Source organism: Notolepis coatsorum (genome assembly GCF_963971535.1).
Source record: "Notolepis coatsorum genome assembly, chromosome: 3".
NCBI classification, from domain to species: Eukaryota; Metazoa; Chordata; class Actinopteri; order Aulopiformes; family Paralepididae; genus Notolepis; species Notolepis coatsorum.
In genome coordinates this window covers 32817999-32841884 of record NC_140167.1, presented here as the reverse complement: position 1 = coordinate 32841884, position 23886 = coordinate 32817999, and the positions used below count along the sequence as shown (strand labels likewise).

Below are 23886 nucleotides of genomic sequence, written 5' to 3'. Positions count from 1 at the left end.
GCGGCGACGGTCGACGTGAGGCGAGTCGAGACGACGCCCGGAGGATAACGGGGCAAGGAGACTGCGCTTTTGGAGCGCGGACGGCGGACATCGCCGGACCGGCTCAGCCGCAGCGGACCCAGAGAAGGGGTCTGATCGTGGGCTGGACACAGGTGCGTCGTCCCATGCCATCAACGACAGGAGTCGGTTCAAGAACTTTGACGACACTTTCCACCCAGAGAGGCACTGCATGGAGCTAGCGGGCGGGAGACACACCTGCAGGTTGGCGCAGGAGAGGGGAGACGCACAGGTATGCCCACGGACAGCAAGGGGCGCCGGCGTGCGGTGACGCTAAAGAACGCTCTATACGGACCATCGTTCTTACAAGGACTATTCTCTGTAATAGCTGCTACTGCAAGCGGCGCCAAGGTATTCTTCGATAAAGGTAAAAATGTTCTTGTAGAACCTGACGGTACCCGATTTGACATAGAGATGTACCAGAGAATATATTGTAGAACCTGACGGTACCCGATTTGACATAGAGATGTTCCAGAGAATATATTATCTGAAAACGGAGTGTAATGACAACGACCAGTGTGATAATGATGATGTGTATAGCGGGACGGCCAGTCACGATATTCAGACATGGCACGAGATTACGGGTCATTGTAATTACGAGGATTTACTGAAACTGCAAGTAATGTCAGAGGGTATGCACATTGAGGGGGAGAAGCGTAGACCTAACAAATATTGTGCAATGTGCAAAACGGGGAAGTTTACCCAACCGAGATACAGAAATCCCACAGACAGAGTAGGGGTATCACTTGTACTAGTTGACATGGACCTAGCAGACCCAGTAAGCAACGAGTCCATAGGAGGTTTTAGATATGTACAGGGGCAGTGTTTGTTTACTTTATCAAAGATGTACAGTCTTTTACAGACGTGTGTACAGGGGCAGTGTTTGTTTACTTTATCAAAGAAAAGAGTGACATACTCCAGGCCATGGAAAAATTCCTGGCAGACGTAGCTCCTTATGGTACAGTAAGATGTTTGAGATCCGACCACGAAACTGAGTTCGCAAATAGAAAGTTCCAATCACTATTGTGAAGGTATAAGATAAAATACGAGATGTCACGTCCATATCCCACACACCAGAGCGGGGTGGCAGAGAGGGAATGGCACACCCTTTTCGAAATAGCTAGGTGTAAGCTAGCAGATAGTAACCTACCTAAGAGCCTGTAACAGCGCTGACAGGAAAAAAGTGTAATCTAGCCAGAATGCACCAATTTGGATCAGTATGTTATGTGTACCTGCAGGACAGGGGAAGTGTTATGTGTGCCTGCAGGACAGGGGAAAACCCAAGTCCAAGGATGTAAAAGGATTTTTCATAGGACACAACAGAGGAAGTCCTGCTCTCCTAGTTTATCATCCCGGTAAAGGGAGAGTGCAGAAACACATGCTAGTCAAGTTTGTCACGAAGACAACCTGTGAGAGCGAGACACAGACAGAGGAGCCAGAGCTGGACTCCAGAGCAAGGTGTGTAAAAATAGAAACACATCACCCCAGTGTACTTAGTACAGTTGTGCAGACAGACAGTCAGCAACCCCCAGAGGGCGATGACGAGAAGCACCTGAGGGTGACGTCAAGTGCCTCAAGCAGTGGGAGGTATTCCACAAGGGAACACAGACCCCCAGAACGTCTGACAGGCTATGCCAGGGAAGAGAGTGACGATACACCTATCCCCGTTGAGCACTACTACAGGGTAGTCAGTGGGGTAGACCCGACCTTTAAAGAGGCCACAATGTTCCCCGAAGAGGGCATGCATACAGTGGGAGGGAAAAATGGATGTATTCAACCAAGTTACTAGAGGGCAGGCAGTCAGTGGGAGGGAGATGGGGGGGTATTCAACCCAGGAAGGTATTGAAGACCACGGTAAATACAAAGTATGGTTCATAGAAAATTGATTGAATTTAGCCATATATTTGGTCCCACGTTTAAGTACAGAGGTGGATGAGTTACCAGGTTTAAAATGCTGAAATGGATCATATGTTTAAGTGGGTAGTGATTCTATGTCTAAGTACAAAGGTGGGTGGTTTACAATGTTAAAGTACAGAGGTGATCTATGTTTAAAAATACAGAAGTGGAGGATTTGATCATCGCTCCAGACCACAAAAGAAAGACCTAGGCAGGTTAAACCATTTTATCGGTATGGACTTCGAACAGTCTGTCAATTGTATAAAAATATCCCAGAAGAGATATTTTGTTTGACTGACGTGAGAAATGTATAGATAAACTGTGGGTAACTTCATTCTGTTGGACAGCCTGTACTCGCCCTGACCTATGTTCTGTAGTGAGTAAGGATGTCATAATATAATTTTTGTTGATCGCACAGAGAATCATTGAACTACGTCAAAATATGTTTTTCCGTTATCCCAGAGGTGCTGCAGACGGACAGCAAGGGCTTAAAGGCTTAGAGCCTACAGGGATACTATCAGCCTGTGAAGCTGAGTATATATCTCTAGCTATGACAATAAAAATGTGTTTATCTAGAGCTACTGCTCGAAGTGATGAAGATAAGATTATGAATGCATTGTTCAAGATGTAGTAGGTAATTGAAATATATCCTCTCTACCAAATATGGTGTTTTTGTAGAATGGGCGTTCTGTCTAAACCGTTTAAAATGATGAACATTGTGTATATATGGAGACTGTTGTTTATAAGGACAACCAGGGTACCATTGTGATTATTAGGAACCTGAGGTGTCAATATAGATGTAAACATGTCATTATAAATAATATCATCTCATCTGGTATGCGATCAGATAAGAAAGAATGACACCGGTTTACTGTCCAACGGACAACAGAGTAATAGATACTGTGAAGGAACCTGTTTTCAAATTAAAACTGATGTGATTTGCAAGGGTCATGTTTAATGTGAAGGTATTGAATGTCATACCCTATGAATGTTTTTGAGTTTATATATATATTATTTCCTTTGTAAAATTTTTTTCCCAGAAGTCAGCCAGTGCACTAAAAAGTGGGAGTGTTGAGATAAGAGACTCTGTATGGGATTGTTAGTAACTGTCCAACTGTACATATGACTGTTTACACTAGTAACTGTTTACCTGTGTAGACAATTGTCTCCCTCAGTGATTGCCTTGGTGCATATATATCTGTCCCCACTGGAGGGCGCTCTGGGTGTAGCCACTCAGGTATTCTACCTTAAGACGACTATAAAAGAGGTGGTGCCCGCCCCTATCGTTCTCTCTTCCAACGTCTCTCAAAGAGAGAAGAGTGTTGTACAACTACTGCTTATGTGTGAATAAAAGAAGCCACGCACAAGATAGAAACCATGCCTCTTGACCACATTATTGACGCCCTGAGTGTGAGTTCTGTTAACAATTGTCACAAGGAAAGATGAAATTACATACCTGGGTTCCATCTAGAGGCAAATCTTTCATGTGACAAAATGGCATCCAATGTAATCAAAAAAGTCGACCAACGAACTAGATTCTTGTACCGGATCTCTTCTCTGGTAAACAAGAATACCCTGAAGACTCTGGCAGGAGCACTCATTCAAGGGTACTACGACTATGCTTGCACCTCATGGTACCAAAGCACCTCAAAGGCGCTAAAAACTAAATTACAAACATCTCAAAACAAACTGGTCAGACTACTGCTTGACCTTACTCCTATAGAACCCACCTCACCCCTGCCCACTTTGACAACCTAGGATGGCTTAGAGTAGACAACAGAGTACAGCAACTTGCAATGGGCCTGGTCAGGGCCGCCTCAGGGGGTGTGCGAGCAGTGCGGTCGCACAGGGCCTCGCGGGAAGGGGGGCCTCGCAAAAAAAAAAAAAAAAAAAATTATTTTTTATTTTTATTTTTTTTGCGAGGTCCCCCTTCCCGCAAGGCCCTTTTTCATCACAGACCTAAAATCTAGTTTTGCTTATATGCTTATATATTTCACATTAGACACGTTTGTAGAATGTGTCTGACTTGTTCCTGGGTCTGCAGATATACTCACTATTGGAGCTCAGCCTCTGGGGTTCTGCAGCAGACACACTATTGGTTTCAACGAAGGGAGTGGTTTTACTTACATCATGTGTAGTACACTACGCTGGCGTGAGTCAGCTGCGTTTGACTATTATGCTTAGTTATGCCAGCCAAGACGAAGAAAGAGGTCGGTCATTATCAGTCGGTCGGTCACCAAGGAACGTTGACGAAAGGCGGGACAAATGGCCGGAGCCTTGTCATGATGCAGTCGGGATATAGCCATGATGATGATGTCGGCTAGTAGCTAGCTTAGCTAAAGGCTATCTAGCGTTAGCTAACCTAGAGACATGCAGCCAAGATGAAGAGGATGGTCGTTTGGCAGATGAACTTCGTCAACTCCACGCGGTTGTCTCCATCCTCTTGGACGTTTGGTGAGTTTTTAACCTATTCTATTAACTCTATTCTATTCCCGCCGTGGACATCGCTCTCTCTCTCTCTCTCTCTCTCTCTCTCTCTCTCTGGAGCTAAACTGGCCGACTAGCTATTGTAGTACTACTAGTAGCTAACGGTGTGTGCCTGGTGTCAGCACCTGGCTGTATGTAGCCGCATAGCTTGCTTCTGCGTTAGCGATAGCCTGGTTGAGCTAACTGTTAGCCAGTTAGCTGTTTAGCTTCGACGTTAACTGCCGGCTGCGCTCGGCTGGGAACGTTCGTTTGATGCTATCAGTTAGCCTTGAGTTAGCTGTTAGCTTGTGCTACGACCATTGACATTAGCCGTGAGAATAGCAGGGGGTTCTGGCACTCTGACTACGACATCATCTTTGACAGAAGATGTAGTCGGGCCTGCACCATGACAAGGCTCTGGCCATAGCTTATTTGTCCCGACAGCGAGAGGCCTTTCGTCAACGTGGAGACCTGTGTTGCGGCCTTTCGCCCTGCGTTCCTTTTGTGCAGGTAAGATTAATGAAAATGTCATGACATTACCCCACTCTTCCTTCCTTCCCCTCCCGAATGTTTTGTTAATAACGATGTTTTTTTCCAGGCAAAACATATGCTACTTCACAACATTTGGAGATACGACATGTGCTGTGTGTGAATGTCTTGGTCGTTTGTGTAGCTTGGGTAGCGTTGGGCCGTTGGCCAAAGCTGTGTGTGGCCTGGTGTTACAGTACCTGGCTAGCCTATTTAGCTGATGTCGGCCATTGGCTCCTTGCTGCTTTGGTTTCTCTGGTATAGACCCTCTTCTCGTTGGATTTAAGTGTTGATCTTTGTCCTTTTGGATCTCTCATACATGCTCTAGTCTCTCTCTAACACACACACACATGACAAACACACATGTTCTCTCTCTCTCTCTCTCTTTCTAACACACACAGTCTGCCTATGGCGGCCTTTCTCGATGGCTAGGCTGTGCTCAAGGATCTTCAGTCACAGTGCTCAGGTATTCTGCCACTGTGTACTCTCCGTTTAGGGCCAAATAGCATTTCAATTTCTTTCCAATGTGTCTCTCTCTCTCTCTCTCTCTCTCTCTCTCTTGGATTTAAGTGTTGATCTTTGTCCTTTTGGATCTCTCATACATGCTCTAGTCTCTCTCTAACACACACACACATGACAAACACACATGTTCTCTCTCTCTCTCTCTCTCTTTCTAACACACACAGTCTGCCTATGGCGGCCTTTCTCGATGGCTAGGCTGTGCTCAAGGATCTTCAGTCACAGTGCTCAGGTATTCTGCCACTGTGTACTCTCTGTTTAGGGCCAAATAGCATTTCAATTTCTTTCCAATGTGTCTCTCTCTCTCTCTCTCTGTACACTGTATATTGACTGTAGAACGGGAGCTCTCTCTCGCTCTCTCTTTTGCTATATGTTGACTGTATCATGCCCCGCCTCGGGCAGCGCTATTATTTAAGAATATGTTGACTGTATATAAAAAAAAATAAAAAAAAAAATATATATATATATATATATATTTTTTTTTTTGACCTTTTGGGGGGGGGGGGGGGGGGGGGCTCGCGTTAAATCTCGCACAGGGCCTCGCATTTCTCCCAGGCGGCCCTGGGCCTGGTCTACAAGATACACTACACGACCAAGGTTACCATGTGCATGTCAAAATACTTCCCAAAGGTCAGTGAATACCACAATCACAACACCAGAGGGAGCTCCACAAATCATGTTAAACCCATGTAGCAGGGTGGATTATCCCTGCTTCGTGGGAACGGGTGTGCACCGTCACTGGGTAGCAGGACACAGTAGAGCTCCGTCTGACTGCACCCTCGTCTTTGGGCCTGGAGCGTCAAACTGGAGGCCGGCAGTGAGAGTGGATGGGGCCCGGGATTTACCAACCTAGTCTGGTACTCTGGTCTTCCTCGCCTCTCCGGGGCGGTCAGCAGTACTCCCCAACTTGCTCTCACTTCCCCCAATACCTCTGTAACCTTCCCACACCTAGTGACTGATAGATGAATAAATAGATTTGTTCCCCCCACAAGCAGTACCCTCCCTTGATGACCACTAGAAACCTTAATGACTGTAAGGGGAAAGTTGGATAGGAAGGGGTTAATTGTATTAACGTTACCCACACCAAAAGAGTTATTCATGGGCTCAGGAATGGACACGCACACAGAACCCCATCTAATTCTTTATATTAATTGTACTGTTCAGTTACAAAGATTTAATGGCAATGTTTAAATAGGATGGAATCTTACCATTACCCAAGTTGTAACTCAATACCTTCTAGACACTTATATTATACACCAATGTGCTTGACTCATCACCCACGTATGGGTTAGTACCAGGGATAATACCTCTCTCAGGCTTTAATTATATGGTAAGGATAGTACCTCTCTAAGGCTTTACTTATGGTACCACTGGTCAGTAACCTTCCCGCAGGGGAAGGGTTAATTAGATGGGAAATTATTATTAAAGAACCAACACGTTATCACACTCAAAGGAAATGAAAAAGGTGGGCCCACTTTACCAAAACAAAAGTCCTATACTAATGCCGGCATGTAATGTTTATGGGGTACCCCTATGAACTGTAGTTAGCAACGTTAGCTTCACCCGTAGGCCGCATCACACTGTGTACTGTGCAATAAGATCCTGAGCACCGAAGCTCTATTGTACTCAACCAAGATGGCGGCCTCGCCGCGCCACCACTTTCCGGGTGGCAAAATGGCGGCGATCGCTCTCGTCACGGGCGCTAGCAAGCGGGGCTGGAGCAGAGGGAGCAGTAGCGGGCTGAGAGCGCGTGCTGGGTGATGGCGACCTCTGCTGGACGGGAAGAACTCCCGTGCTGGGCTGAAGACAGCCGGTGCAGAGCAGATGTCGAACGCCGGCGAAGACTGGTTGTTGACGGCCGGTGCTGGGTCGACGCGCGACAATAATCTGGCCCTACCTTAACTGAAGCTACTCTGTGGGTCCCAAACAGCCCTCTTGCTAGCCGCAACATACAATGACGCAGGGTGCCTCTAAACACCGGTCCTCTTCAAGCCACGCTGGCTGGGCACCTCACTGGAGGGAATATCGTTAACATAAGCCAACACTTGGCTATACCACGTTTCTTCTAGGATAACTCGTTGTATCACTAGGGTTATTCAGGGGGGAACATGCAACACGCTACTACGCTTACATTTCTAGTATAACCCGTAATATACTCAAGTTCAATACGTTCACCCGCGTGATCCACAACGGGGGCTCTGTCAAGACACGACCGACCAGGTCCAAGTCCAATGTCGAAGAGGCTCGCTCGCCTCACTTCCGTTCCCGTTGACTTGCTTCTCCTGCTGCGTCTCTCTCGTGCGCTCCACCTGCCACCGCCGCCCCCTGCTGGTACCGCCAACTAGCCCCACAGGAAGCACTGGGTGGAAATAATATGATTCAGTTCACTGTTTATAATCCATATTCCAGCCGGTGAGAGAAGGAGAAACCTGCGTCATTGTTCGAGAGAATATCAATGGAAACTAGTTAATATGTCTTTGTGCACAAAGGGGAGATAAAAGGCAAGTCAGCACTTCTGAATAATAGCCACATATTCAGGGTGCTACACCCAGATTCGGCTCAAACAAGGGACTAAACACGTTTCGCAATTATGCCACATTAATGTGGAACGCCCTACCCAAAGCTGTAAAGGAATGTGAATCACTACCCACTTTCAAAACCACTCTCAAAGAACACCTACGGGAGACTGCAATTCGAAACTGGCCCCTGTAAATGTCCTAACCCAACCCCCTCCAATGTGCAGTAAATTACCAAGTATGGTTTTGTCAATATTCCAATGTACAGTTTTGCTTGTACAGTTGTACAGTGTTCCCCCACCCCTCCTACCCAACCCCCCCACCCCACCCACCCAGCCACCTCCAATGTACAGCCCCCCCCCACCTACCCAACCTCCTCCAATGTACAGTTTTTACGTCAAATGTATATACTCTCTTTTCTGGACTCTTTTTGTATCACAAACAGTACTGTATTTGCAAATCTGGTATGTCATAAATGTATAGATGTAGCAGTACTGTCTATCTGTATGTCATGTATGTCATAATATGTCCTGATGAATTGAAAATGGGGGACCCTGGCCTGATGTAAACAAGACGAAAGTATTTCTCTGGTCTGCATCCCCTTAACAATTGTGTGTATTGAGCTGTACTGTATTGTACCCACACAGTCGTAGAGACAGCTCTGCGTAGGAGTGTGTGTTGACAGAGGCTGAGAAGAGAGCTGTGATTGGTCCATTGTGGTGGGTGTTTCCGCATTCCGCACAAGGATTCCGCAGAGAACTGTCAGCAGAAGCGCAAGTGGGAGTGTGGTGAAGTCAGGGGACTGTCGAGTCTCTGGAAGGAAACATCCACAGTCATACACCCAAGAGAATATCGGTCTGACGCCAAAGATAGAAGATGCCTTATATGCTCATCAGTACACAGATTCGGCTGGTTTGTATCCTCCATCTGTCAACTTAGGCTTATGTAGGCGCATGCTTTATGAAAGACGTGCTCGTGTTGGAGATTTAAGCTTTATTTATTGGGATCGTTGGGATCGTTACTGATAATCAATGTAAGGTTGTCAGTTGCAATTGACGGTATATCGTTATGTAATGGGCCACTCTGCATGGACAGAAACAACAAATAGCCTATCCTACAACGGGTGCAGCGCGCGCATATGGTTGTTTTTTTGCCATGGTGTCCGACTCCTAAATTAAAACCACATGTAGCCTAGTTGTAGGCCTGTTGATGTATGCGCATGTTCATTTAGTAATTTTTTACTTTGTCTTTGCTACTCAAAGCCCCATATAATTTCGATATTATCTGAGCATTCGATACTGTATTTGGGGGCGATCCCGGCCGTTATTACAAGATGAAAATGCCCACCTGCCAAAGCGCAGTACGGAACTACGCGCGAGATTCAGCGATACACGCAGGCACTGCTTGCTGAAACGAAAGATGCTGCAAACACGCTTTCCTGAGCCTATAGTCATCAAAGTGTCACTCTAAATTATGAATGGTCAGTATAGTGAAATGAAGACAGCATGTCAGTTGATATGCTGTTCGTTCTGTTTGCAGGAGAATGGTCCCACCAATGTTGGGGATGAAACATCTGATCCATATATAATGAACTTCTTGGGAGCTCGGAAATCCACCATGTTGGGGAACAATTTGTGAGTATTTTAAATGAGTGAGTGAGTGAGTGAGTGAGTGAGTGAGTGAGTGAGTGAGTGTGTGTGTGTGTGTGTGGATAATTATGTATCCAGTATATTGAGGAAAGTCACAAACTACACTGAAGGCAGGTGTCATCATGCATGTCTGTTCACACAACATCCTGAGATATTAAAACCTTATTGTAACGGCTTATAGTCTTTAAGTAAAGCCTTCTGTCCTGGGTGTCCTCTAGGATGACAGGGCCCTCTGTAGAAGTTGTCTCTGAAGGTTTAAGAATGATCCTGGCGTCACGGCTGGGTCCTGTCTCAAGTCAACAGATCTCTCTGAACACTATAGTGGGTCCTGTCTCAAGTCAACAGATCTCTCTGAACACTATAGTGGGTCCTGTCTCAAGTCAACAGATCTCTCTGAACACTATAGTGGGTCCTGTCTCAAGTCAACAGATCTCTCTGAACACTATAGTGGGTCCTGTCTCAAGTCAACAGATCTCTCTGAACACTATAGTGGGTCCTGTCTCAAGTCAACAGATCTCTCTGAACACTATAGTGGGTCCTGTCTCAAGTCAACAGATCTCTCTGAACACTATAGTGGGTCCTGTCTCAAGTCAACAGATCTCTCTGAACACTATAGTGGGTCCCGTCTCAAGTCAACAGATCTCTCTGAACACTATAGTGGGTCCTGTCTCAAGTCAACAGATCTCTCTGAACACTATAGTGGGTCCTGTCTCAAGTCAACAGATCTCTCTGAACACTATAGTGGGTCCCGTCTCAAGTCAACAGATCTCTCTGAACACTATAGTGGGTCCTGTCTCAAGTCAACAGATCTCTCTGAACACTATAGTGGGTCCCGTCTCAAGTCAACAGATCTCTCTGAACACTATAGTGGGTCCTGTCTCAAGTCAACAGATCTCTCTGAACACTATAGTGGGTCCTGTCTCAAGTCAACAGATCTCTCTGAACACTATAGTGGGTCCTGTCTCAAGTCAACAGATCTCTCTGAACACTATAGTGGGTCCTGTCTCAAGTCAACAGATCTCTCTGAACACTATAGTGGGTCCCGTCTCAAGTCAACAGATCTCTCTGAACACTATAGTGGGTCCTGTCTCAAGTCAACAGATCTCTCTGAACACTATAGTGGGTCCTGTCTCAAGTCAACAGATCTCTCTGAACACTATAGTGGGAGATCCGGGAGAGGCACCCTCTGGACGTCATTACCAAAAACACTGTTTCTCATGGAATTATAATGAAATAATAACCATTTCGGCACCCTTCCAATTCAGAGATCAAAACACTTGTAGCATCGACGCCAAGGCTCTCTGAACCGCGGTTCTGGCAGCTTATGGTGGCGGCACAAGGCCCTATAGGATATATTATATCATATTAGTGTTGCTTCCATTTAGGCAATTACCTGTACGTATTGACGGCTGATTTGAGCTTAGGTAGAAGAACCATTCGGCCAAGAAAGGCGACTGCTGCTGCTGCTTTGCAGAGTTAACCATCCGAGCTGATGGGATACAGATTAGGGAAGTGTTGTCATCGCAAATCTGACTCAAAACACTGCTGGGAAACAAACCAACGTGTGGAAGAGGATGTGTGGATGTGAATAAATAATTAACAGCCTTCTAGTTTCCAGGCAGAGTTTACCAAAAGAGAGGGAGAAACCCCACATCTGTGAGATATATAGACACGCTTTGTGTTGTTTATGCCCACATTTAGCTCACAGTACCACGTGGACGACCCGCCTCGCATGGTGCTGGACAAGCTGGAGAAGCTGGGCTTCCGCGTGGTGACCATGACGGGCGTGGGACAGACGCTGGTGTGGTGTCTCCACAAGGACACGGAGATGGAGTGATCTGTGCCGGAGCCTTGTGCGTCGTCTCTCCAGTGTGTGTCCGTGGCAACAGAGAAGTATTTTGAGCGGAGCGCTTTGGCTGCAACAGTGTCCTCTTGCCGAGGGCGAGTCCACACAGTGCCTAGACCCGGGGACTGTAGATGATCATCCAGTCAACATTCAAAGAGGCGGCTGGATTGTGCTCATGAACTTTGTTGTCATCTTCACTCTTACCTTCTGTGTGTTTATAGAGTAGTTTTAGTTCCTCAAATCATGAAAGTTCTTGCCTGAAGACAAAAATGACCTATACATGAGGTTAGAGATTTATTCCTGGAGGTTATAGGTCACAGATTGTACAGGGTTATGGAAGTATCATGCCAAACACACTACATTCCAGGGAGTTCATAAGGCTGCATGCTGACCGGTCTGCTGCTTTAGGTGCCTTATTGGCCTTTTGACTACTGTACGTGTGTGACCTACGTTCGGTGTAATGTGTACAGGAAATTAAAGCCAATTACAAAGGTTGTTTATTTTGCTAGGCCGTGTCAGAAAGCAAACATTAATCTTCCAACCCACACACAATCATCAACCATTCCGTCCCCCTTGTCTTGCCCATGTAAATGTTATTTTTGTAAGTTCATCACGTGTATGTAATTGAATCAACTGTGTAATGAATTATTAATAATAAAAAAAAAATATATATATATATAGCTATATATCATCTTCTCAAGCTTTACTACAAGAACAGCTAGGAATGGAAGGGCCATAGAATGAGGGGCAAATAAATACTGTTCATGGCTTTCTGAACATGGTCTAGCATGGGACGAGAGCACACTGGTACTCAAGTCGGAACCTGACGACAGGCCTGTGGCGGTGGCTCATTTTAGGTCCGGATCCACGGTTCAAGAAACCCTGTTTAGACAATTCTATCATGTAGACATTCCTCAACCTCAACATTTGATAGTTCAGTTAGCAAAGCACACACCCTCACAACAGTGCCTCCTCTTCCACGTGGAACTTGTGTGCCTGCAGCCGCCTGGAGTTGGACCTGAGACCAAGTAGTTCTGCAGTAACATCTCGCAGAGATGCTCCTTTGCGAGGTGTTCTCTTAACCCCCGGTGATGAGGGTGATGGCAGCCCTGTAGCAGGTCTTCAGAGTGGGAGGAGCCAGGCTAAGCCAATGCTGGGTGGTTTCATTACAAACTCATTTACTACTCCAGTTCTGCCAGCGTGTGTCTCAGGCCGGCCTGGATCACTAAGCCCCAAAACCAGACCTCAGCCAGCCTCCTTCCATCCAGACCCCGGCCAGGCCTGCTGCCTCAGACGTGCCTTGGCCTCCACTTCTGCAACCCAGAAACATAAAAAGGAAAAGACTCGCCTAATTCCTCCGCCCCGTGACTGCTGAGGTTCCAGGCTCTGTAAGCGCCCGCCGACCTGCCGGCTTTCACACGGACGATTTGAGAAAAGACCGGGAGGACCCTTGAAGACTCTGGGGGGGGGGGGGGGGGGGGGGGGGGGGCGCGTGCTGAATGGACGGCTCTTATAACAGGCCTGTCATCTCGTCCCGGTTTTCATGCAGCATGGGCCCCCGCCAGGCCCAGGACAGGGTTAGAGGACGACCCGTTTCCTGTAACTGTATTTGTTGTAATTTGGACACAGTTTTGTGTTTGCAGGGCTTTTTTCTTTTCTCCCCTTTGCTGGGATATGAAAATGACCATGCATAAACAGAACCATCTGAGGGGATTTAACAGGAGAAGAGGGTGGTGGTGGGGAGGAGGAGAGGAGAAGAGGTGGTGGTGGGGAGGAGGAGGAGAAGAGGGTGGTGGAGAGGAGGAGATGGTGGTGGGGAGGAGGAGAAGAGGTGGTGGGGAGGAGAAGAGGTGGTGGGGAGGAGGAGAAGAGGTGGTGGGGAGGAGGAGAAGAGGTGGTGGGAAGGAGGAGAAGAGGGTGGTGGGGAGGAGAGGAGAGGGTGGTGGTGGGGAGGAGAGGAGAACAGGGTGGTGGGGAGGAGGAGAGAAGAGGGTGGTGGTGGGGAGGAGGAGAGGAGAACAGGGTGGTGGGGAGGAGAGGAGAAGAGGGTGGTGGTGGGGAGGAGGAGAGGAGAACAGGGTGGTGGTGGGGAGGAGGAGAGGAGAACAGGGTGGTGGGGAGGAGAGAAGGTGGTGGTGGAGAGAAGAGGGTGGTGGTGGGGAGGAGAGAAGAGGGTGGCGGTGGGGAAGAGGAGAGGAGAACAGGGTGGTGGGGAGGAGAGAAGGTGTTGGTGGGGAGGAGAGGAGAAGTGGGTGGTGGGGAGGAGGAGGAGAGGAGAACAGGGTGGTGGGGAGGAGAAGAGGGTGGTGGTGGGGAGGAGAAGAGGGTGGTGAGGAGGAGAGGAGAACAGGTGGTGGTGGGGAGGAGAGGAGAACAGGGTGGTGGTGGGGAGGAGGAGAAGAGGGTGGTGAGGAGGAGAGGAGAACAGGGTGGTGAGGAGAGGAGAACAGGGTGGTGAGGAGAGGAGAACAGGGTGGTGAGGAGAGGAGAAGAGGGTGGTGGTGGGGAGGAGAAGAGGGTGGTGGTGAGGAGAGGAGAAGAGGGTGGTGGGGAGGAGAGGAGAACAGGGTGGTGAGGAGAGGAGAAGAGGGTGGTGGTGAGGAGAGGAGAAGAGGGTGGTGGGGAGGAGAGGAGAACAGGGTGGTGGTGGGGAGGAGAAGAGGGTGGTGGGGAGGAGAGGGTGGTGGGGAGGAGAGAAGAGGGTGGTGGGGAGGAGGAGAGGAGAAGAGGGTGGGGAGGAGAGGAAAAGAGGGTGGTGGTGAGGAGAGAAGAGGGTGGTGCCGGGGAGGTGAGGAGAAGAGGGTGGGGAGGAGGAGAGGAGCAGATGTCTCCCACCACGCCACCCTCTGCTCCGCAGCGCGGCCCTGGAGTGATGGGGAGATGGATGTCTGGGCTGGATGCTGCGAACGCTGCCATGAGACTTCTAAATAACACCATGACAGGAGGAAAGCCGCCACACAGACCCATGAATAGAGACACACGATTACACCATACGCGTCCCCCTGGGGGAGTCTTATTTTGGTCGGACAGATGTTCCGAAGCCAGACGGAGGCCAGGCGGTGTTGCAAACTCAAAGAGTGACCGCGGCAGTCTGACGCCGGCAGGGGTTCTGGCTTGATGTGGGTCAGTGGAGACATCGCACAGCGGGAGCCCGTCACCTCGGAAGGACGTCCACGGGAGCGTCTTCTAGGAATCTGTTGTGAAATATGTTCTGAAACAGCTTAGAGTAATAATGAGTCCATGGGAATGACATATCTCATAAAGGAAGTTCATTTTGATCCAACAACACGGCAGAACAGGATGGGCCTGTGCCTGCTTAGTGTTAGGCTGCTCCATTGGTTACAGGACCTTTCAGCGAAACAACATGGGCCATGGCGTAGCTTGTTTAGATCAATCATTAAGCAGACAGTAGATGGTTTTGGCACGGGCGACGCTCCACAGTGGACCGTTTTCACACATTTTACGCATCACTTTTACATGTATGGAACGAATAAATCACATTTATGTTTTTAAGGTGAACCCGGGGAAGCTGAGCTTTGTATAGGCCTTGAAATTGCACAGTCCACCGGGTAATTTGGAGCAGAGCTTTAGATACAGTGTATACAAAAGCCCGGGGAACAATCACTGTATAACCACCAGCTCTGTAATGGGAGGCCCTCCGGAGTGTATTCACTTTTCATCACGTGAGCCCACAAGAATTCCCATAAAAAAAACAAAATACTGAACCTAGTGTTCCAATCTATGCCTGATTACTGGTCTAACATGGAGCAGACACGATTTCCACATAAGTCACATCGCACGGTCTGCGGTCACAGAAGAGTACTCATTCCACTTGTACGACTGTGACAGAAATTAATTGTATATTGCACTCTCTTGGCTGCGAGGGGGAGGTAATGGAATACTGGGTCGTCACAGTTTTAGGAGAGAATGGTACTGACAGATGCAAATTACATGATTGTTGCATTTAGATGACGTCTGAGGCCGCTCTCCTCCGGGGCTTTGGCAATATACAGTCAGTGCGAGGGTTTTAAAATCGTATTGATAACAGAATGGTCTTAACAAACGACTTTAGATCAACACGTATCCCTTTCTGGCCCGGCATCAAAAACCATCAGGGCCTTCTGTGTTCCGTAAGCCAAATGCAGTTCCTACTACTGTGCGTCAGTGAAATGAGCTGCCCTCTGCATCCTCACCGAGTAAGAACTTACATTACTTAAAAAATATATAAATAAATAAGATACTGTCCATTTATTTAATACGTTTATTTTGCTGTACATGCATGAAAAAAGGTTCAAACAAAACACACACAGAAGAGGCTTTATGAAACTAAAGCGACAGGTGCATTATTCTGTTCATAGTATGGATTAGCATTTGAATATTCAATAAAAAACATAAAAAAGAACTACTCCAAACTAACCGAACCAAAAAAGAAAATCCTCTGAGATCCTCGCCTTCACTAAACACATAATAATCCTGACTGTTTCCCATGTATTCCTCAAATTAAGGAAACCAAATCCAATTTGTTCAATGTATTGAACGTAGGAGACATTTTAAAAACCTAGGCTGAATCAGTGCAGTCGACACAAACAAACTGATCAGCTCCAGTAGAATCTGCCCGTCCCTAGGTCATGATCCGGGGTCTGGCTGGTGTGTAAGAGACGTCCAGGACTGGGTCTCGTCGTCCCGGGGTGTCAGGGGGGCTAAGGCTTGCCCGCCTCGTCATCGTCCTCCTTCTGCATCTCCTCTATCAGTTTCTGTCTCTCGGCCGCCTGCCTCATCTTCATCAGCACCACACTCTCGTAGTCCCGCTCAGTGCTCAGGGAGCCCTGCAGATGAGAGAGAGAGAGAGACACACACACACAGAGACACAGACAGACACGCACACACAGACACAGACATTACATAAATGGTAAATGGCTGCTTTTTTATCCAAAGCGCTTTACAATTTGTTACTCACATTTTACCCATTCACTCACACATTCACACACCGACGGCGGAGGCAACCATGCAAGGTGCCAACCTGCTCATCGGGAGCAATTAGGGGTTAAGTGTCTTGCTCAAGGACACATCGACACGCTGCCCGGGAGGAGCGGGAATCAAACTGGCAACCTCCAGATTGCCAGACGACTGCTCTACCTCCCGAGCCACTGTCGCCCCACATACATAAGTAGTGGATATTACATAAGTAGTGGATATTACATGAGTGGATATTACATGAGTAGTGGATATTACATAAGTAGTGTATATTTCATGAGGAGTGGATATTACATAAGAAGTGGATATTACAGGAGATATTACATGAGTAGTGGATATTACATAAGTAGAGGATATTACATGAGTAGTGGATATTACATGAGTAGTGGATATTACATGAGGAGTGGATATTACATACCGGTAAGTAGTGGATATTACATGAGGAGTGGATATTACATGAGTAGTGGATATTACATAAGTAGTGGATATTACACGAGTGGATATTACATGAGTGGATATTCATGAGGAGTGGATATTACACAAGTATTGGATATTACATAAGTAGAGGATATTACATAAGTAGTGGATATTACATAAGTAGAGGATATTACATGAGTAGTGGATATTACATAAGTAGTGGACAGTGTTGGGAAAGTTCAAAATCTTTTAAATGAACTAGTTGAGTTCATGGTTCATAATTCAAAATGTTGAACTAAAGTGCATGGTTTCAAAAATTAACTAATTTATAGTTCTTTTTTCAATACGTTGCTGCAAGCTATTATTTGTAAAGATTGCCACAACCCATATAGAACCACAGACAGCAATCAGAATACTGGCATTTCCATAACGCTTTGCTGCCGCCCATTCAGTCCACACTAGTATCAGCTGCAGCTTTCATCTCTACAGTATATTTTCAAAAACATGAGGAAAAACGTTGCTTCAATTGTCTTTATTTTGAAAACAAAAACAGGACTTTTGCTTGGTTAGACTGGGTGTTTTTGTTTTGTTGCTGAATGATTACGTTTGCTGTCCTAGTTAAATAGAAATGGCGTTTTGGCAGGATAACGCGTTGCCGTTTTGGATACGCGCCAAAACTCGCCGACAACGTGTCATGTAATCTGCGCGGAGCCGTTGTTGCTCAACGCCCATGCGCAGTAGATACCGACATCTGCGTGCCCTCACCAACGTCCGGTGACGACAGAGCTGTCCCAAATAGCTGCAGCTACCATGTGTTGTCAAGTTATTGTTATAATGAGCCAGTCCAAGCTACAACAGTCTGCATTCCCTTAACAATTGTTTGTATTGAGCCATATTGTATTGTACCCATTCTGCAATCTGTTAAATAAAGTTTACATCCATTCATTCTGCTAGCATTAACGATTGCATGAGCAGCTGGCTAACGTGAGCTAACGTTAGCTACCAGACCCTGTTAGCTCAGAGCTCCTCTTTCAATCTTAACAAGCATTAAACAAAATGGCCCAGTCATCTATTCACTTTTGTTTAATACATGAGGCGTTGTCTAATGTTATCTAGCTACTGATAGCTCCTGATATCATCAGTTTGGTGCTGGCTGGCTAACGTGAGCTAACGTTAGCTGCTAGCCACAATGCTATACTGTTATAATGGCATATCCCTATCGCGTTAGCATGTAAGCTAACAAAATCTGCGATATTTTTGTGAGACTAAACTATCCGCTCTTGGTGGTCAATTGTGTTGATGTTAGTTTTGTTTCATCAACAAATGAGAGACAGAACACACATTGAATGTATCCGTTTTGTTTATTGCACTTTTATTGCACTTTCTTTGCTGAAAAATAAATGCTACATTGGCTAAATGGCTAACGCAAGGCATTTAAAGATGGTGGCTTGTTGATTTTTTTGCAGGAAGTGTATTGGCACATCAACTTCTGATTGGTTGAAAATTGCCTTCATGTTCGCCACCTACTGCCACCTACTGCTTTGGCATTGTACTACATCACTGTGCTCAGGAGGCAAAACCAATGTCTAACATGCCTGCCATTACGTTGCATTCTGGAAAGCGAATCTGACCTTGAAAACTAAACGAAAATACCCCTGTGTGTAACCGACGCCTCAATGTGCCGTTTAAGGTTTGCTGTCGACGTCGTCGATGTACGGACTTGCTTCTTCAAACCGGGTGGACAACGTTTACAGACAAACGTTAGACCTTTTCCGTCTGAGTCAGTACTGACTTTAACGTTAAACTCTTAAATGCTCAAACGCCAACGCCGTAGAGTCTGTCTCTGAGCGAGTGCTGCTAAAGCTGCTCTCGGCTTCGTCCATGATACCAATGCTCACAGATTCCGCGGTTCCACATTGTTTGTTGTGAGGAGTCTGATGACGTATATTTTAGTGCGACAGCCAGGGGTGACAGGCCAGATTGGGTGGTTTTCCGCATTATTTTTAAGTCTGTTTACGGTGTGTTTTAACTGGGTTTTCGGCTGAAAGGCATATGAAATCTGGCACACCTTTGCACGCCGTTATAATACAGTGCTGAGAATGAACGCACTTTTAAACGCTGTTATACAGCGCTGATAATGAACGCGTTCTCAATTACGTTAATTTAGCGGAAATACAGTACGTTCAGTTCACGTTCGCCCAAAATATGAACGCGTTCATGAACGATCGTTCATTGAACGCGTTCAGGTACATCACTGGTAGTGGATATTACATGAGGAGTGGATATTACACGAGGAGTGGATATTACATAATAGTGGATATTTCATAAGGAGTGGATATTACATAAGTAGTGGATATTACATAAGTAGTGGATATTTCATGAGGAGTGGATATTACACAAGTAGTGGATATTACATAAGTAGTGGATATTACATAAGTAGTGGATATTACATAAGTAGTGGATCACACGGGACTGTATGAGTCAAGCTCTCGTGTGACACGTCTGTATTCTTTCTTTCATACCGTGTGTCGGGGAGCGCTTCAGAACACACAGAGCGAATGACACCACCACCACTGTCGGATGCTCCGTCTGTTTGCTTTCACAACCGAGCCGCCAAGGGGACGAGAGGAGATTGACCTCAGACAGACGCGCTCCCCGTCTCAATTAGTGTCAGGATGACTGGCCCGGGGGAGGCATGCACGAGACCAAGAGACCTGGCTGCGACTGTGACAGAATAATTCTGTTGCCTGAGGTCATTAAGCCCAAAAACGAGGGCTGGGATTGGGCCCCGATGGTGGTCGAGGGGCTGTGTGTGTGTGTGTGTGTGCGTGTGTGTGTGCCTGTGTGTGTGTATGTGTGTGTGTGGGTGTGTGTGTCTATGTGCATGTGTGTGCCTGTGTGTGCGTGTGTGAGTGTGTGTGTGTGTGCATGTGTGTGTGCGTCTGTGTGTGTGTGTGTGCATGTGTGTGTGTGTGTGTGTGTGCATGTGTGTGTGCGTGTGTGAGTGTGTGTGTGTGTGTGTGCATGTGTGTGTGTGTGTGTGCATGTGTGTGCGTCTGTGTGTGTGTGTGCATGCGTGTGTGTGCATGCGTGTGTGTGTCTGTGTGTGCGTGTGTGTGTCTGTGTGTGTGTGTGTGTGCATGTGTGTGCGTCTGTGTGTGTGCATGCGTGTGTGTGCACGCGCGTGTGTGTGTCTGTGTGTGTGTGTGTGCATGTGTGCGTGTGTGCATGTGCGCATGTGTGCGCATGCGTATGTGTGTGTGTGCGCACGTGTGTGTGTGCGTGTGTGTGCGCGCGTGTGCGTGTGTGTGTGTGTGCGCGCGTGCGCGTGCGTGTAGGAGCTGGGCATCAAGCACTCGCTGCACAAGAAGAAGCTGCAGCTGGCCCTGCAGGCGCTGGGCTCAGAGGAGGAGGATAATAAGGGCAAGCTGGACTACAACTGGGTGACTAGTGAGTATCAGACCAGGGCCCTATTCCCCGTACCTGGTTCAACTAAGTCGATCAAGAGTCCCATTATCCAGATTCAATTAACCCGATGTTTGAAGTCGGGATTTTCCTGTTCCTCGAAGGTGGATTCAGTCTCGTTAACTCGAACCAGACTTGAGACCCAGGATAAGTGCGCGCGGCCGCTTCAGTTGAAAAGCCAGCACGTATCGATAGCAGAGATCCTGATTTTCTAACGGCATTGATTGATTAATTGATTTAAAACTTTATTAACAGATTGCAGTACGGCTCATAGCCTCGCCGACAAGTTAAATGCATAATCTATAGGCTAATTTGAAGTCCCTCATTACCCCAATCAATCAGATTATATTTCTTTAAACTTGCCTGCTGGATTGAATAATCAAATGAGATCTTGCTAGCGAAAATAATTAGTTAACTGTTATACAGAATTACGATACGGCTCTCTTACCCATTGATTGATGTATAGTCAATCTTTAACTTATCTCCAATGTGGTCTAACGGGTTGTTCTTTTGACTTTCACACAGACGACCGTAGGGATGGGAATCGAAAACCTAATTGGCCGATGCCTGGAACCGTGTGGCTCCCGTGACTTTCGATTCCCTTATCGCTGCCTACAGTTGCGCAATAATGTTAGCCGTTAGCATGTAGCCATGGCAGACTCTATTTGATTCCTTAATGGCTCGAAATTGCCTGGGTTTTGGTAATATGCTCCCGAAATGCTCCTGCTGTTTGGCTACTTCTATGTGCAGTGAAAACTACTTGAATGCTTTAGAACCTAGTCATTGATTTAGATCAGGCTGAGCTAAAATTAGCCGCGGAGCTAACGTGAGCTAACGCTATTTAATCAAGCTCACAAAGAGAGATAAACAGCTGACAGCGGATAGTACAGGTACAAATACAATAAAACAGCAGGTGGGGGCTGTTGTGTAAACCTTGTACTCTTTAGTTCACATATAATGAGAGACGGAATGTTTGTTTACAAGACTGTAAGCCAGGAAGTACAGTGGTGCAACATACAAATGTGTCCGTGTAGCAACACAAGCCAATACCTTATAGGACAGGGGCCCGGGGAGCTCTCTCTCTCTGTGTGTGTGTGTGTGTGTGTGTGTGTGTGTGTGAGAGAGAGAGTGTGTGTGAGTGAGAGACAGAAGTCAGAGGAATAACAACCTGTTATTCAATAGATTAAATTAGTTTAAGAATAAAAAAATAAATACATTTTAAGAGAATCTCAAATACATTATTTTATTTAAGTGTAGGCTATAGTTAATGTTTTATTTTTTACAGTTTTTGTATTTTTCTGACATGGGGGCTCAACAATAAATGACAATCAGAAATGTCAAGTTGCATGTTATTCTAACCAGCTTAGACCCCTACGCTCTGCATCTTCTGGCCGCCTCAGACCTACTCCTATCCGAGCTCCGGGAGGGTCATCAAAGAGAAGTCGCCTATTCTCAGTCCTTGCCCCACAATGGTGGAATGAACTACCCACCCCAGTTAGGACAGCCGAAACCCATCCAATCTTTCGCCGTCGACTAAAGACGCACTTCTTCAACCATTATCTGAATAAAAAAAAATATATCTAACCCTAACTAACCGTACTGTCATGCACTTGTCCTAATATACTAACCAACACTATAGCACTCAACACTTTGATGAACATTGTTACTCAGCTGATAGAGCTGTACCCTTCCTGATGACTTGTCGTACAGAACTTGTAAGTCGCTTTGGATAAAGGTGTTCAGGTAAATGACAAAATGTAAATGTAATGTCTAATCTACAGTATCACAGCTAACACCTGCTCACAGCTAACACCTGCTACAGTGTCACAGCTAACACCTGCTACAGTATCACAGCTAACACCTGCTACAGTATCACAGCTAACACCTTACTACAGTATCACAGCTAACACCTGCTACAGTATCACAGCTAACACCTGCTACAGTATCACAGCTAACACCTGCTACAGTATCACAGCTAACACCTGCTACAGTATCACAGCTAACACCTGCTACAGTATCACAGCTAACACCTTACTACAGTATCACAGCTAACACCTGCTACAGTATCACAGCTAACACCTGCTACAGTATCACAGCTAACACCTGCTACAGTATCACAGCTAACACCTGCTACAGTATCACAGCTAACACCTTACTACAGTATCACAGCTAACACCAACTACAGTATCACAGCTAACACCTGCTACAGTATCACAGCTAACACCTGCTACAGTATCACAGCTAACACCTGCTACAGTATCACAGCTAACACCTGCTACAGTATCACAGCTAACACCTGCTACAGTATCACAGCTAACAGCTAACACCTGCTACAGTATCACAGCTAACACCTTACTACAGTATCACAGCTAACAGCTAACACCTGCTACAGTATCACAGCTAACACCTGCTACAGTATCACAGCTAACACCTTACTACAGTATCACAGCTAACAGCTAACACCTGCTACAGTATCACAGCTAACACCTGCTACAGTATCACAGCTAACACCTGCTACAGTATCACAGCTAACACCTGCTACAGTATCACAGCTAACACCTGCTACAGTATCACAGCTAACACCTGCTACAGTATCACAGCTAACACCTGCTACAGTATCACAGCTAACACCTGCTACAGTATCACAGCTAACACCTGCTACAGTATCACAGCTAACACCTGCTACAGTATCACAGCTAACACCTTACTACAGTATCACAGCTAACACCTGCTACAGTATCACAGCTAACACCTGCTACAGTATCACAGCTAACACCTGCTACAGTATCACAGCTAACACCTGCTACAGTATCACAGCTAACACCTGCTACAGTATCACAGCTAACACCTTACTACAGTGTCACAGCTAACACCTGCTACAGTATCACAGCTAACACCTGCTACAGTATCACAGCTAACACCTGCTACAGTATCACAGCTAACACCTGCTACAGTATCACAGCTAACACCTGCTACAGTATCACAGCTAACACCTGCTACAGTGTCACAGCTAACACCTGCTACAGTATCACAGCTAACACCTGCTACAGTATCACAGCTAACACCTGCTACAGTATCACAGCTAACACCTGCTACAGTATCACAGCTAACACCTGCTACAGTATCACAGCTAACACCTTACTACAGTATCACAGCTAACACCTGCTACAGTATCACAGCTAACACCTGCTACAGTATCACAGCTAACACCTGCTACAGTATCACAGCTAACACCTGCTACAGTATCACAGCTAACACCTTACTACAGTATCACAGCTAACACCTGCTACAGTATCACAGCTAACACCTGCTACAGTATCACAGCTAACACCTGCTACAGTATCACAGCTAACACCTGCTACAGTATCACAGCTAACACCTGCTACAGTATCACAGCTAACACCTGCTACAGTATCACAGCTTACAGCTAACACCTGCTACAGTATCACAGCTAACACCTTACTACAGTATCACAGCTACAGCTAACACCTGCTACAGTATCACAGCTAACACCTGCTACAGTATCACAGCTAACACCTTACTACAGTATCAC

General features: G+C 46.5%; 2 protein-coding genes across 2 annotated transcripts in view; one reads left to right on the top strand and one right to left on the bottom strand.

Moving 5' to 3' along the window:
- Positions 1–8758: 8758 nt before the first annotated feature.
- gchfr (GTP cyclohydrolase I feedback regulator) lies at positions 8759–12131 on the top strand. Its single transcript, XM_084311668.1, has 3 exons — positions 8759–8894; positions 9522–9616; positions 11333–12131. The coding sequence occupies exons 1-3, from the start codon at positions 8859–8861 to the stop codon at positions 11466–11468; spliced, it is 267 nt and encodes an 88-aa protein (XP_084167794.1). The 5' UTR covers positions 8759–8858; the 3' UTR covers positions 11469–12131.
- A 3633-nt stretch (positions 12132–15764) lies between these two features.
- dnajc17 (DnaJ (Hsp40) homolog, subfamily C, member 17) overlaps positions 15765–23886 on the bottom strand; it is a 78005-nt gene continuing 69883 nt past the window's right edge. The window contains exon 11 of the mRNA XM_084310823.1: positions 15765–16303. Within this exon, the coding sequence (XP_084166949.1) occupies positions 16178–16303 (126 nt within the window). The 3' untranslated portion in view covers positions 15765–16177. The remainder of the gene's footprint in view (positions 16304–23886) is intronic.